Here is a 13124-nt window from a genome sequence, read left to right as displayed (position 1 = left end):
TACTCTGTTGGGAGTGTTGCCGTGGCCAGAAAATGTGGATTGCTGATGAATGGCATTGCATTGTGTTCAGTGATGAATTGCAGTTTTACACTTCCCTAAATGATCGTTGACAAGCATGGCTCTGACATGGGGATAGATCCCATTCTTCCAATGCATGGGAGATGCACAGCAGTGTTACTCCTGGTGCCAAGGTGTGGTGAGCTATTGTGTATGACTTAAAGTTGTGACTGGTAGTGATCGAGGGAACCCTAATGACAAAATGGATGTAATCAGCAGTCCACATTTTCTGGCCACGGCAACACTCCCAACAGAGTAATTTGTGTTGTGGTTTTAATGGCAGCCTACTCATGGGACTACTCATGGGACAGTGTCCAGCTGCTGACAGTCTCTGATTAATCATTTGGGATGACACAGAATGCTGCAGGGAGTTCATTACTAGTTCACAAATGCATCCTGCGTCCTCATGGTTTACCTCTCATGCAACTGTATTGTGATACCATTTTTCAGCAGGGCAGTGCTCATCAACACATGGCACGCCTCTGTATGAATTGTTTGCATGATATTGATGTACTCCAGTGATCATCGACATCTCTAGAACTGTCCCTGATACACTGGCGGCCACCGTAAATGCAACACCAAGAAAGACAAGAGGTAGCACAACAAAATTTATTTTGTAGATAACATGTTGACCAAGTATCAAATGATTACGTTTACAGACGTCTGTGACATGTGGTTCCTGCCAGAATCAGTAGCCAGAGTAGCCGCCATTGTTGGAAATCACCGCTGCCACACGTCTCGGCATTGAGTCAAAGAGACGTTGGATGTGTTCCTGGGGTACAGCAGCCCAAGCAGCTTCCACACGTTGCCAAAGATCATCTGGTGTGGCAGCTGGGGATGTAAATCTGGGTCACTCGTTGAGCAACTACGGACCACATGTTTTCTATCGGCGAAAGATCCGGAGAGCGAGCCGTCCAGGGAAACAATTCAATCTGGTTATTGACGAAGAACCTTTGGACAATGCGTGCCACGTGTGGTCACGCATTATCCTGTTGAAATATGGCTGTGGCCGAGCCCTGAAGGTAAGGAAGGACAACGGGCTCCAGCACCTCGGATATGTAGCGCCGGCTATTTAAAGTACCAGCAATGCATACTAGAGGCGTGCAAGAGTAATATCCAATACCGCCCCATACCATAATACCCGGTGCAAGACCAGTGTGGCGGTGCATAATGCAGCTGTCCAGCATCCTCTCTCCACGGTGTCTCCACACTCGAATCCGACCATCGTGGTGCTGCAGACAGAAGCATGTCTCGTCAGTAAAGACAACGTCATTCCATTCTGCCGTCCACATCCATCTGTCATCACACCATTGGCGACGGAGACGTCTGTGGTTCTGCGTCAATGGTAGACGAAGCAATGGACGTCTTGCGGACAGACCACTCTGCTGTAAACGGCGTCGAATGGTACACGCAGACACTGGATGATGCGTTACAGACGCAATGTGCTGTGCTATGGTTCGGGATGTCACTGAGCGATCCGTCACTGCCATGCGCACAATTTGCCTATCAGCACGTGCAGTGGTGCACCAAGGTGAATGCGATCGACCACGTCGGTCCGTCGTACCCTCCTGCATCCAACAGTCACATATCCGCATTACAGTTGTTTGGTTTCGTCCAACACGACTAGCGATTTCTCTGTATGATAATCCACAATCTCGGTAAGCCACTATCCTTCCTCTGTCGAACTCGGATACTTGATCAAACGATGTTCGCTGTTATCTACGAGGCATAACTGATAGTCTTGTGAAACAACCACAAGGTAAACACACGTGCCGAACATACACTCGTCGAAATCGCCAAGCCTTAAATGGTGCTATGAGGTGGTGCCACAGGCGCGTGTGATATGCGTCTGCGCTGAAATTCTAATCAGTTGCGTATCTCATCGCTGCAAACCCATGGTGTAAATTTCACTTGATTCGGATGCTTCCTTCAGGGTTTTGCATTTACGGTGGCCAGCAGTGTAGAACATGCTTGGGACCAGCTCAGATGTCAGGTCCGTCCCAGTGCCACTATCAGGATACCGAGGACCAGTTGAAACAGTTGTGGGCCAGGTTGTCTCAGAACACAATACAATGGTTTAATGACACCCTTTCCAACTGAATCAGTGCATGCATCCAGGCCAGAGGAAAATGCAACGTCGTACTGATCAGTGGACTCATCATGTCAAGTTCCTTGTAAATTTGACATGATATTGAAATCACTGAAATAACATCACATACACTTCCAAACCATGAAGTCTTATGTCATTTCATTTCCTCCTCCCCTTCCGAGTGCTTCAAATTTCTTTTTTTTTTTTTTTTTTCAGGTAGTGTTGAAGTTCCAGTGCTTAGAAAATGTTATTGGTCAGATATTGTATTTATTAGTTTTTTATTCTATTATTTCTATAGGTATATATTTCTAGACATTTTTGAGAAATCCTGTGTTAACATATTGTTATTAACCTCTGTTGATTAGAAATTTGTTTATTTATTTTTGTCGTCATTATGCTATACGAATTAAACCAATAAATAAGGAAGCTATTTTCAAATTATCAATACCTTTCCCCCTCCTTGATGAGAACTTATATCTAGATTTGCACCAGTCTTCCCCTGCTGATAAAACCCCATGTTATTGACATTCATTCTATGTTGTTCTTTGTGTCTTCCTGTCTACAAACACTTGCATCTTGTGTTTGTTTTATTTGTAACATTTCTTTATGTTCATATTTGTTTACTTTCTGTGAACACTTCTTTCATCTGCCTTAAAGGAAAAAAAACAGTTAAAGGCAATTAACTCTTCAATTTTATTTCTTATTAACTGGATCAAACTTGCAGCCATTACCTACTGGCAAATCTGTAATTGCAGCCCATCTCTACTGAGGCATATGTGTAAGTGTGCCCCAAGAGTTTCTCTCTCAGCTGTTTCAATCAGTTTGTCAATCACAAAGTGTTGACTTCCTCTTTTGGAACCAGAAGGAAATTTGTCTTTATAATTCAAAATGACTATACAGTGTTTTGAAGAAACATCTGAGCAGTTTAATTTTGCTCAAAGTTACCGTTTGTTCATTCTTTAATTCAATATTTCTATGTGTGTAGACGATGATATCCTTTTCCTTAAACAGTTTGGTATATAGTTCGTCTGTACACCATTTTGGCTTACCACTGTTCCCTAAACACATTAAAGGAAAAGTAAATAAAACAAACTCATTGTGAACAACTGCTGTGGACAGTGAATTTGTTAAAAACAGAAGTAACTAAGGAATAAAACCGCTGCTCTTAACCAATGAGACACCAAAGGTAAAGGAGTCATTATACTGAAGTAGGAGGGAACAATGCTGCAGAGTTGTCATGTTTTGTTCAATAGTATTTTTCTGGTCCAGTAGTTCTTTTCTTACTCATGAAGTTATCATTTTTTTCTACTACAGGCTTTTGGAAAGAAAACTTTTAGCTTCAGACGTTTTCAGATTCAAACTTCTGTGATTATGTGCTCCATGTATTTTATTGTAGATGCTATGAACTAATATAAATCTTTCTTTAGTTTTGTGTTCGTGCTGTGCTGAATTACACTTTTGAGTTGTGTGTTATGTTATAGATTTTCAAAGGCAATGTTTTTCTTCAGAAATGTAACATTCATCACAAGTGGGTTATAGATATTTTCTCAAGTGTGCCTTGCTACACTTTAGTTCACAGTGGGCAACAAATGCCTTGTATGTTCTGTAGCATAATGCTAACAGTGTTAATTTGAGCTGTGATGAAACATTGATGTTGGAGCAGAAAACTTAAGATTTTTGACTGTTTTTAATGTCTGTAAAAATGTCCCAGAACTAAAAGATGATATTCAGGGATGATACTAGATGCTGGTGCCTATTGTTTGGCTGCTGGGTCATAAATATTATGATAGAAAACACATTGTTGCTGCACATCGTACAGAGAAATGAAACAAAATGTAAAAAGACTATTGATGGAACATTTCTCACTAATTTCGGCATATAAGAACAGAGCAAAATAATATTCATACTAAAATGGACAACTTTTTGAATGAAGTCAACTTTTTCTCTACAAGGCTTTTAGCCATATATGGTCATGTATTAATTATGACCAGATGTAGTGTGTAGAGTGCTAGTGTGTGAGACAATGTGAGCTCGACTTAGATAAGATCTGTGTGCTGATTACTGACTGCTACATACTGCTCCAGTACATAGAAAAACACACACACACACACACACACACACACACACACACACACACACATTGGGAGTTAAGCAATTTTACATGCATGCCCAGGAGAATTCCTGATTAGTTTCCCATTTATGCCACAACAGACAAACAGTAAAGTATCAAACAAAAACACATAACAGACTTTATATAGTTTGCAGAATAAGTACAAACATGGCTTCCTTATACTGAGGTGTCAATGTGGTATCAGAAAAAGCATTTGGCCACAGAAACAACTGCCAGCTCCATTGTGAGCACAGGTTCATCGAATGTGGATCTCACAACATACATGACCATCCCAGAGGAAAAATAAATGACAAAATTGTTGCTATCACAGTTTGGCAGTGATGTTCATACTGTGATTCTTCTCTGAAATTTTTATATTCTTTAAAGGCATTTAGGGGGGAGAAATTGGGTAAAATTTGCAATAGTAACATTCACCTTCTAGAGGAACAAATGTGTGAAATAATGTTTTCCACCCTACTGCATGTTCTTGGTAAAAGCGTGGTAGCAGTTCATATGCTGTTGCTCAGAAGGGGATCATAACTTAGTTACAATGTTGAATTTGTGATTTGCATATCAGTTCAGTCCTCTGCTCAGTGCTCAGTTACAAGTTAAGTAGTGGTTTGCCATGCCATGCCATCCCCCCTCACCCCCTATTCCAAGGATTTTCCATTAACATGTTAAATTTTTGTGTCATTTATTATTTACCTTCAGCACTGTGTACGTAGTAGTTTTTGTTAATAATTCAGGGGCAATTTGTAATAACTTGAGGTTTTTCTTCAGTGCCAACTAAGAAAGGACAGCTGGAAATTATCTTGAACACCCTTCTACAGTGGTGTTACATAATTGCTTTAACTATCTCTGCATGTAATTCTATTACTCCTTGGTAGCATAATTTCATTAAAAATTCCATTACTGAGGGTGCAAAACTTGTTACAGTTGCAGCTGGCTGGAGAACTGTCACAGGATGATGCTGGCAGCACTACTGGCGTTCCTGTCCCAGGATCAGCAGAAAGTGGTGCAGCAAGCCCTCTGACAGCTCGCTCTTTGCGCCTTGAACGTGTTGCTCAGGCTCTAGCACAGAGCCAGGAGGAACTTCGTAGGTAAGTCCGTGAACCTGATTTACTACACAAGTCAGTCACAAATTCACTGACCTGAAAAAATAAAGAACTATAACTGCCACACGAGTAATAAACTTTCTGCGGTCCTATATGGACTGCACACAGTATACAAGCACACAAGTGGAACTAATGTGCTGACAATACAGATGTCCTTCTTTGGTCACAGGCGTACTGGCTCTGGAGTAGCAATGCCATCTCCTGGACTTGCTCTAAGGTTAGTTGTTGTGTCAGAAGTTGCATGTTCTTTTATTGTAGCATCTCTTGTAAATTGTATTTGGTCTCTCGTATCAAAGGAGATACAGTAGTGCAAAAAATTTCTGATACTTAGAATTTTCATTGACACTTTCTTAGAGTAGCCAATTATAAATACTTTTGATCTTGTTAAATCACTGGCTTAGTAAGGGACAGTAATAGCTTTGGACTAAACGCTAGTTCTGTCACGAGTTTGAGTTAATAGAAAAAATAATTTTTGGATCTTTCATATGCTTGCTTTTCATATAATAAATACATTTTTCGAGTTATCTGTCTTGTCAAATGTACAATCTCATGGCTACCTCATGAGAGCACTTTTCTTCTTTAAATATTTCATGTTACATAGGTTTAAAATCATTGAGGAAGCTGATGATAAATATTATGCCTCATAGGTGGTCTCTTATGGTTCTCATTAACATATGTAGATTTTTCATTGCTGTGGGCTGACAGAGAAAAGTTTTTAGGGTCTTATGAAATGATGCCTCATAGTGTGCAGCTCTTTTCTGTTGATACAGGACGTCGGAAACCACTGAGTAGTATACATTTGAAGTTAATAGGAAGTGTTTAGAAGAATTCCAAACCTTTTCATTCTAAGGAGACCATATTTGCATTTGATTCTAAACATAACTGTCACAAATGTAAACTGTTAAGTCCAGCTTTTCATATTTACTTTTCAGTCTTAATCTTTTTGATAGTGTGTTTCACTCCCATTGATTGGATTGTCTGTAAGATTATTTCCATACGCACGAGATTTCGATTTTTGTTGACAGTGCAACTAAAGACTAATAATTTTAGCTGAATTGGTTTTGTTCACTTAGTACTGATACCTCAACACATTCATGGTAAAGAATATGTAAATACTGTATTTTATTTTTAATAATATTGATGTTACAAACAGGAAAGTATTTACACTACTATTACATGCAGGGGTAAAGTGTCTGTTCGACTATCCTGAATAGTACCTATTCAACCATCCTGAATAGCAAGGACAATAGCTTATTTATACATTTCCAACTGACGCCATAAAAAATACAGATAGGCAAAATGTATACTAGTTTAGGTGACTCACTAAGCAGTAAAATGTTTTACTTTAATGAAATATGGTGAAGAAACTATACATATTGCATTTAGTAGTAAATAAATTGTAACGTATTAATCAATTTTCTTGAAATGCTATGTTATTGTTTGTTCACTGTTCCTGTTGAAAGCAGTTTCCTTTCCTTTCTGAAAGCAGTTGGCTTAGCAGATGTCAAAAGAATAGTTGCGTTCAGTTTTTATCATAAGATTTAATAAATCTCTTGTTTCTTCCACGTGAAATAGAAATTGTGATGTATACCATATTTTAAGAAGTATGGAATAAGGTGAATGTGGTAACATGTTAGAAAGGCTATTTAAAAATTATGAGAGCTTGTGCAAATTAACAACAATAAGTCTGAAAGTCATGTTGGAATATTAAAGCTGTAATTCACTGCCATCAGTTGTGTATCTGCTTTACAGATATTTAGCAAAGAAAAGTTAATATGTTTTACTGTTACTTAGCAAAACAAAAGCTACAATTTGTAAAATATTTATATAGAAGATTATTTGTTTCGCATTAGTTTAATGCAGTGCTGTCTAATCATATTTTCCTTGTGGAGGCTCTTAAGAACCTCTTTGTAACTATGCAGTGACTGTATTTACATTCATTTCTCCTAATCTGATTTTCGTTATTGAATCCCTGTTTCACACATATTACTTGCATTTTACTCACTGAATTGCAGCTTTAATTTAAACTTGTGGCATTTATTTGTTACCTTGTAAAGTTATTTGTGGCAGAATTAATTTTCAAGTTTGAGGAGTAAGACTTTTAAATTAAAAGTAGACTTGTTACATCACTGTTTTTATTAAACTGTCTTAGGAAAGCTAAAAAAAATTAATATGACACTAACTCTGATGTTGTTATCGTGATTTTGAAACGTACCTTACAGTAACTGAATATGAGAAAATGTAAATTTCCATTTGCTTAATCACATGCTACTGTATGATTGAAGCATATCTGCACAAATAGGCTTCTGTCATAAACACACTGCTGAAATGTAGTTACCATGCTTATAATTATAGCCATTTCCACACATCTAAATATTTTCTCTGTGCATGTATCACTTTTGCATTTGCATCACTTTGTATTTTGTAGTTTAGACTACTTCATTGTTACAGTTAAAGAAACTTTTTGCACTGTTTCTATGATTTCATTCTGCATTCAGAAGCATGAAAAACTAGATAGAGCCATCACCACAGCTATGTCACAGCTCTGACATCGAAACAATCTTGCAGCCATAGAGCAGTTTACTGAAAGCTCATTGCAGTGAGTATCCTACATGCTGGTTGTGATGCTATAGTACCAAGTGAGGTGGTGCAGTGTTTAGCACACTGAACTCACATTCAGGAGGACAATGGTTCAAACTTGTGACAGACCATCCTGATTTGGGTTTTCTATGATTTCCCTAAATCTGTCCAGGCAAATGCCAGGATGGTTTCTTTGAAAGGGCACAGCTGATTTCCTTCCCCTTCCTTGAAACAATCCAAGCTTGTGCTCTTTCTTTAATGACCTTGATGTCAGTGGGTTGTTAAACCCTAAAACTTCTCTTCTTGAAAATATACAGTGAAATAGATTTTTTTAAAACAAAGATCTTTGCACAGAGTTTCTCTCTCTTACCTTTGTTCTGAATAGAACAGAAATGTGCAGTGCAGATTATCTGGACACCACTGTTGCAAAAGTGGGTTAGGTGCATATTGTTTGCTACACATTATCCTAACATTCCAATGCACTAACACTATATTATTTTATTGTTACATTAAATCAGAACTGATATTTGAATTGTCAGACATTAAAACTGAAATGGCCAAGAATTTATTTAGTTATTTTTAAAAGGTGTTGATTTGGCTCTTATCTTGCTTGACCCAAATGAAAGGCTATGGGAGCATGCACACATGTGAAGTCCAAACAGTTGGTTTCCTTGTCCTCACAGTTGCAATAGGACTTCAATTTAAACAAATCTTGATTCGATAAACAAATTTATTTGTGTATGTACCATGGCTGTACTGGGGATTTGGGTGTTAAGAAGCTCCATAATCTCAAATTTCCCCCTTGAACTGTCTTATAGTTAAAAAATACTTTCTGTTTGAATGAAAGCACCAGAAATTTTCAGCCCAAATGTTTAGGTAATTCTTTGGTTTTTATTTAAATAAAGAAGATTTCATGTGTTTAGTGGATATTTATTCTAAAACTGTCACTCTACTTGTAAAATAAGACGCCTCTTGATTCTGTGTTCAACAGATATCTATTGGACATAAGTCTTTTCCTACCTTTTAGCTGTGAGTATCGTGACTTTTCCACTAGTTTTGTGCATGCTTGCCATATCTGTGAAGTCTAAACAATGTGCAATATTTCGTGAAAACCTGTCTACTCATGTTTCTCACACTACATTTGTTATCTCTTCAGATTGGAATATAATCTGGAATTGCAGGAATGCTAGGAATTTTCCCATTTCATCTCATCAGATTATCTTGCAACATTTTTGCTGCATTACCACCTGGACTGATTCTTTGTCACAATATGCTTAAATGACTTTAAGCACTTTATGCAGATTCTGAAATATTTTGTTACAATTTAAAATGTCGGCAAAACATTTATACAAAGCGGATTAAACACTGATGTTGAGGAAAGAATGTTCTTCTGAGTTCTTTATAACTAGTTGCTCACATGTAGGAATCAAAATTTGTTTGCATTCTTGCAGTAGCAAAGGCATTAAACACTGGATTAAACTATAAATAAATTTTAAAAATTTTCTGTAATGATGTAACTCCATTGCAGTTGCTCTTCTGGTAATTTGAGATTACATCTTGATCAGTTTCCACAGTTCCCTAGTGGTCTGGCGTTTTGCTTTGATTTGCAATAACCGAAGAAATTTAAATAAATGTGGCACCAGAATGAAATGTGATATTGTTCTGCCTTTATTTGTTTTGTATTTTTGGAAGGACTGCCCCAGAGTTGGCAGTTGTATATATTGGTGACATGGCTGCTTATGTGGTGATGGCTGATGTAGAGTAGTGAGTGTGTGTGTCCAGCAGGCCGGGGGGCTACTCCACACCTCCCTCCCCTCTGTCTTCTCGTCACAGCAGTCAAGACTCGCTGCACAAGAATGCTACCAGTACTACACCTGTCAGTGCGTCAGCTGCAGCTGCTGCTGCTGCCCAGAAGAAGAAAGGCATCAAATCTTCCCTCGGTAGATTTTTCAGCAAGAAAGAGAAGGTCAGTATTCCTTATTTTGCCTTTTGATCTTAGTGCTTTCTTCTGTGTCAATATAATTTTTTTTATGGAAAGAAAGTAATCATAGCAAAAACTTCCAAGGGCTTACTCATGTAACTGACAGTCAAATTGATATGTATGAGCATTTAAAAACAAAGATAATTATTTATTGAAAGTCATGGTTCTTTTCTTTCTTTGTCATCACATGATACTCAATTTATTATATAAAACAGTTTAACCAATGACTACTGCAAAAAATGTCTTGCAGCCTGTTAGCTTTTTTTCCCAGTGTTGTTTACGTGTTGTTACAAGATATATAGTGGAACCTCCCATAGTGAGCATAATTTGTTCCAGATTCTTAATCATAGTGCGAAACACCTTTAAGTGAAACAGTTTATCTCGTAAAAATTAATATGAAATGCGATAATATATTCCATGCAGAAAAAGTACTAAAAGTTTTAACTTATTTATGTTATTTATTCAAAGAAAATTACACCTGCAGTAGTATGTATTGTATTATTCATGACACGTAACTAATTCTTTTTTACTATGATGCTATGTATAGTCATTTTTTTCTGCTGATGCGTTAACACTTGGTGAAAATGTGACACAGCTGTATCATCAAATAAATTTGTAGCGTGTGTAGCCACTGCCTTATAGGGGTGATAATTCTCAATGTACAATGCAACCTATTCCCATGCTTTCAGCATTTCTCTTATTGCTCCAGAAAATTGCTACTTTGTTGTTACCACCACCTCCTCCTCTGAAGAACTCCTCTCCGCAACTTCCTGCTGTGAAACACACTGCAACTATGTAAGCTCTTTGGTGGTCATTTCTTGGCTGTGATTTTCCAAAAGTTCATCAATATCTTTCTTATCCACTTCTAGTCCCAGGCTCTTGGCCAAAGGCACAATCTCGTTGACTACAGGTTTCACAGGTACTGACTCAAATGCCTCGGAGTCACATTTGACAATGCATTCCGGCCAAAGCTTCTTCCAACCAGAAGTGAAAGTTATTTTTGTGTAACCACTTCCTATGCCTTTCTAATCATCTTGATGCAGGCAATGATGTTGAAGTGATATTTCCAAAACTCTTAGAGAGTGAGATAGATGGGTTCAGCCAATTCAAAGCAGTGCTCAAAGAGTGCCTTAGTGTAGACATTCTTAAAGTTAGATATAATCTGCTGGTCCATAGGCTGGAGTAGCAGAGTGGTGTTGGGAGGCAGAAATTGGATCTTGATGAATTGAAATTCTTTAAGGAGGTGATCTTGTAGGCCTGAAGAATCGGCAGGAGCACTGTTCATAACAAGCGAGATGCGGAGTGGCAGATTTGTCAGAAGCAAGTATTTCTTCATCTAAGGATGAGGCACTTCATTGATCCAGTCACAATAAAAGATCATGTGTCACCCAAGCCTTGTTGTTGGACCTCCACATCCCACTTAACCTGCTCTTCTGGACTGTACATTTCTAGAAGGCTTGTGGAGTTTCTGAATGCTAAACAACCGGCAGTTTAATTTTCAAATCACCGCTTGCATTGGCACAGAATAGCAGTGTGAGGTGGTCTTTCATTGGCTTGTGACCAGGCAATGCATTCTCCTCTGCTGTTATAAAGGTACACTTCGGCATCTTTTTCCAGAATAAACCTGTCTCGTTACAACTAAAAACCTTTTGCGGCACATAACCATCTGAATCTACAAGCATCTTGAAGTTGCTGATGAAGTTCTCTGCTGCCTTTGTGTTGGAGCTGGCTGCTTCATTGTGCTTCACAAGTCTGTGGCTACAGGTTCTTCTCTTAAGCTTCTTGCACCACTCTCGGCCACTGATTATCCTGGCGTCTTCTTAACGAGGTCTGCAAAAATAATTCTCGCCTTCTCACAAATGATGTTCTCATTAATAGTGTCACCTTGCAATTGCATTTCATTTGTCCATATAAGGAACAACCTTTTGACATTGCCCAGAATATGAAACCATTGTTTAGATACTCTTGTCACTCCCTTTGAAGCATCTATCTCTTTAATCTTGTCCTTGTTCTTGAGGATAGTGCAAATATTTGACGTAGACCAATTGTACGTGTATACTAAATCAGCAATGCTCACACCATGTTTGCATTTTTCAATGATTTTACATTTCATTTCAAAGGTCATTTTATTTCTTTTACGGTTGCTGTCTTGTGGCTTTATCTTTGGGGACATTTCTGTGAAGGTTATTAAAACTTGCATACAAAACAACACTGTGTGATCCCAAGTTTAGAAAAATGTGTGATATAAGCTGCATTAATATGTTAGCAGAAAGAGCACTAAACCCAGACTGCAGTAAGTTGTTGTTGTTGTTTTTGGAGAAGGAGACGAGACAGCGAGGTCATCGGTCTCATCGGATTAGGGAAGGATGGGGAAGGAAGTCGGTCGTGCCCTTTCAGAGGAACCATCCCGGCATTTGCCTGGAGTGATTTAGGGAAATCACGGAAAACCTAAATCAGGATGGCCGGATAAATCGTCATCACTCATTATGCGAAACATCACTTGATAAGTAAATAATTTTTTTACAGTTTGTTTTGCTCGTTGTGCAAATTATGTGTTATGGGAGGTGCTCATTAAGTGAGGTTCCACTGTAATAGATACAGGTAAAATAACTACTCTCTTCAGAGAAATATGGAATGCTGGACTATGGGGAACCAACAGACCAAAACTACACCTACTGTATCCGATTCAGATTCTGTATTCGTCACCGTTCACACAGAGTAATAGCGTAGGTCTACTACAGTTGCACTCACAATATTGAGAATCAGTATTCACAATACACGTACAAATTTAACATTTAATAGTAACTAGTTGTATAGCTTTAAAATCAGAGTCTTAAAAGTCAATTTCAACATTAAAGGTATCAAAGAATTATGTTAAACTGTAGAATGCTTTGTCAACTAACCAGTTATACAGCTTAGTTTTGAAATTGTTTGAAGGTTTGGTCATCTCAGAATGTGACAGTTTATTAAAAAGAATTCAGACCGTTCACTTTGTGAGAGTTTACTGTTTTGTCACTCTGTGTTTAGGAATGTTAAAACTCATTTTGTCTCTGGTGTCATGATAAATGTATTCTCTCTAGTGTCAAAATCTGTTACACTGTTTTAACATAGATCAGTGATATGTAGATAGAGATTTACATCTTTCAATATTTTGACCTTAGTGAATAGAGGACAGCAGTGTTCTTTGGGACC

The 13124-nt window shown here is 38.0% G+C and overlaps 1 protein-coding gene across 1 annotated transcript in view; it reads left to right on the top strand.

The window, feature by feature from the left end:
- Nucleotides 1-13124, top strand: part of LOC124722553 (liprin-alpha-1) — a 410311-nt gene that overhangs the window by 320280 nt on the left and 76907 nt on the right. Inside the window, exons 18-19 of the mRNA XM_047247695.1 lie at nt 5193-5356; nt 9737-9917. Of these exons, the coding sequence (XP_047103651.1) occupies nt 5193-5356; nt 9737-9917 (345 nt within the window). The remainder of the gene's footprint in view (nt 1-5192; nt 5357-9736; nt 9918-13124) is intronic.

This window comes from Schistocerca piceifrons, chromosome X (genome assembly GCF_021461385.2).
Source record: "Schistocerca piceifrons isolate TAMUIC-IGC-003096 chromosome X, iqSchPice1.1, whole genome shotgun sequence".
In the NCBI taxonomy this organism is placed as follows: Eukaryota; Metazoa; Arthropoda; class Insecta; order Orthoptera; family Acrididae; genus Schistocerca; species Schistocerca piceifrons.
Note: the sequence above shows the minus strand (reverse complement) of the source record. Positions and strands in the feature narration are given on the sequence as shown.